General features: G+C 38.2%; 1 protein-coding gene across 1 annotated transcript in view; it reads left to right on the forward strand.

Moving 5' to 3' along the window:
- LOC101852490 overlaps nucleotides 1-444 on the forward strand; it is a gene marked incomplete in the record, with an annotated part of 10,949 nt that extends 10,505 nt beyond the window's left edge. The window contains 1 exon segment of the mRNA XM_013085225.2: nucleotides 240-444. Within this exon segment, the coding sequence (XP_012940679.1) occupies nucleotides 240-308 (69 nt within the window).
- Nucleotides 445-2,652: the final 2,208 nt, after the last annotated feature.

Consider the following 2,652-nt stretch of genomic DNA (forward strand, 5'->3'; position numbering starts at 1 on the left):
ACACACACACACACACACACACACATATTGACATATAGACACACGCCAGCTACTCCTAGACACAATCAGATCCAGACTTTGAATAGGGTGGGCAAGGGGACAGGTTTGTTATGTTCCTTTCCTTTTTGCTTTCTTTTCAATTCTTTGCCAGTGCACTCTGAGGTACAGACGGACTTCAGAGCACCACGTCTGTTTTTCCTTTAAAAGAGTATGCCTATAATTTCTTTTTGCCTTTGCAGGAGGGAATTGTGTGTGTCGTGCAGTGTGCCTGTTGTCGACCATCGAAGAAAACGTACGACGAGGTGTAGTCTGCTTGCAGCGGTGACTAAGGAAAATCATACTTTCGTGTTCATCCTCGCCTCTAATATTGTAGCTCTATGATTGTACGAGAAGATCAATTGGTTGTTGTCGACTTTACACACACACACACATCACACACACACACACACACATGTGTGTGTGTGTGTGTGTGTGTGTGTGTGCGCGCGCGCGTGTGTGTGTGTGTGTGTGTGTGTGTGCGTGTGTGTGTGGGCATGTATAATAATCTGCAATGGAATCCGCTTAAGCCGAGCTCAGTAAATCCGAAAACAGCTGTAAACTGGAAAGAAAGAAAAGCTCCGATTTTTTTTAAACTTCTCCTTGAGCAACCCCTCTAAATAAGACCCCGGCTAAACAAAAGAAAATCGGGCAGTCCTGCAGATTTTGGTTTAATGGACGCCACTGTATACATGAATGCATATCATATTATTTCTACCATTTATTGTCTATGTGAAGAGAGAGAGAGAGAGAGAGAGAGAGAGAGAGAGAGAGAGAGAGAGAGAGAGAGAGAGAGAGAGAGAGAGAGAGAGAATGGTAAATAAATGTATAATACATTTCTACTATTCAACAGTATCTTGCAAGGTGAACTCATGATGAGATGATGTATGTGAATGATTCTTAAATGACAGACTGAAAACAATGCGGCATAAAAAATCATACAAAGATTGTACATGTACGTCTGATCATTTTTTTAAAAAAACCAACTGATCATACTTTGGAATCATTTTGTAGGTTGTTTGTTTTTTAAATTATTAATCTTGTTTAACTTACCCAGCGTACTGCAAACCTTCACGTGACAGTAAAAAGCATAGTAGGCCTATTTATGACTCATAGGCTAACACATTTTAATGATACAACTGATGAATGTTTGAAATGTGATAGTGCACCCGTCTTCGGCACAGGTCTCGTATTCCCGCCCTCCTCCAAGCCGAGCAGGCAATGTAAACCACAGCTCCAGTCTTCTCGTTTTTCCAAGCATAATTATTCTTTCACTGAATTTCATCAATTCGATCATCCCGACCTTTTGATATAGTAATTCCACAATAAAAACAAAATCTAGTCTGAAAAGACAAAAAACCCAATCTTCTTTGAATCTTTGAAAGTTTTTTTTTGCTCCCCCCTCCCGACAAAGGAGTATGTTAGTTACGGTGCACATTTTCTAATAACTTCGTCACTTTATGTATTTTAAATCTTTAGCACCCATGTGCGTAGTGATTCATGCGCTGAGGGATATGTGCAATGTGAGCTTATTACAAATGTGTTGCATAAATATGTAAAGTGAGTGCACGGCCTGCTTTTTAAATGCTCAATAAATAAATACTCATTTTCTTAAGCCTTTTAAGAGAGCAGAGTACTCTATTCACATTGGCACTTTTAAAGTGTGTCTACATTTCTGTTTTGTTTGTTTATTTGTTAGTTTGTTTGTTTTTTGATCCTTGGCAGAAGTTCATGTGACTTTAAGATTGTTTAATTAAGTACCAGTAATCATCTGTAGCCAATATCCCCTTCGATGGAAGGCTCTCAAAACTTCAAACAAAATTTCCTTGGCACCCCGTTCCAACTTATAATCTCATTCCCTGGGGAATATTGAGCGTTGGGGCCTTATAGTTGCCACCATTTTCTGTTTCTCACATCATTATTTCTCCAGTCTCTTGGTCTGTCGTAAGCCCTCGAGTATGATGCTTCAAAAAGTAATGGCATTGGTAAACACACACAAAATATAGTTTTGCCTAAATTGAAAAAAACCCAAACGGTTTTATTATTATTATGAGTGAAGTCTTGGTTTTATTTCCAAGAAAAGCATTCTTAAATCTGTGGTTGTCACATATATTACTGTGTTATGGCTGGTCTGCATAGATAGCTTCGTAAAAAAACAACAACCAAATGACTCGCTCACTTTCGTCCATCTGTATTTTTAGAAAAGCATATTTACTTCTGTATAAATTTGTCACTAAGTATGAAACTTTTGATGGCACTCATGTAGAATAGCAATAAAACCTTTGTTTTTTTAAAGATCTTGATCCAGTAATTAAAAAAGTTTCTTTATTTTGGCCCTATATTAAACACTGCCCTTTAGATGCATACATATACGATCACTACAACGGTTTACAGTAACCCAGTCTACAAATTGCTCATTTTGAGACAGGATACCACCTTGCCTCCACATTCATTACAGCGTCTCATCCGTGTCCAGTTCAGGAATGGGCTGGCTTATTGGACATAATGAAATTTTGACAAAATGACATCATCATCATCATCATCCTCATCCACATCATCATTCTCATCATCATCATCATCATCATCATCATCATCATCATCATCATCATCATCATC

Source organism: Aplysia californica, unplaced genomic scaffold, assembly GCF_000002075.1.
Source record: "Aplysia californica isolate F4 #8 unplaced genomic scaffold, AplCal3.0 scaffold00358, whole genome shotgun sequence".
Taxonomy (NCBI): Eukaryota; Metazoa; Mollusca; class Gastropoda; order Aplysiida; family Aplysiidae; genus Aplysia; species Aplysia californica.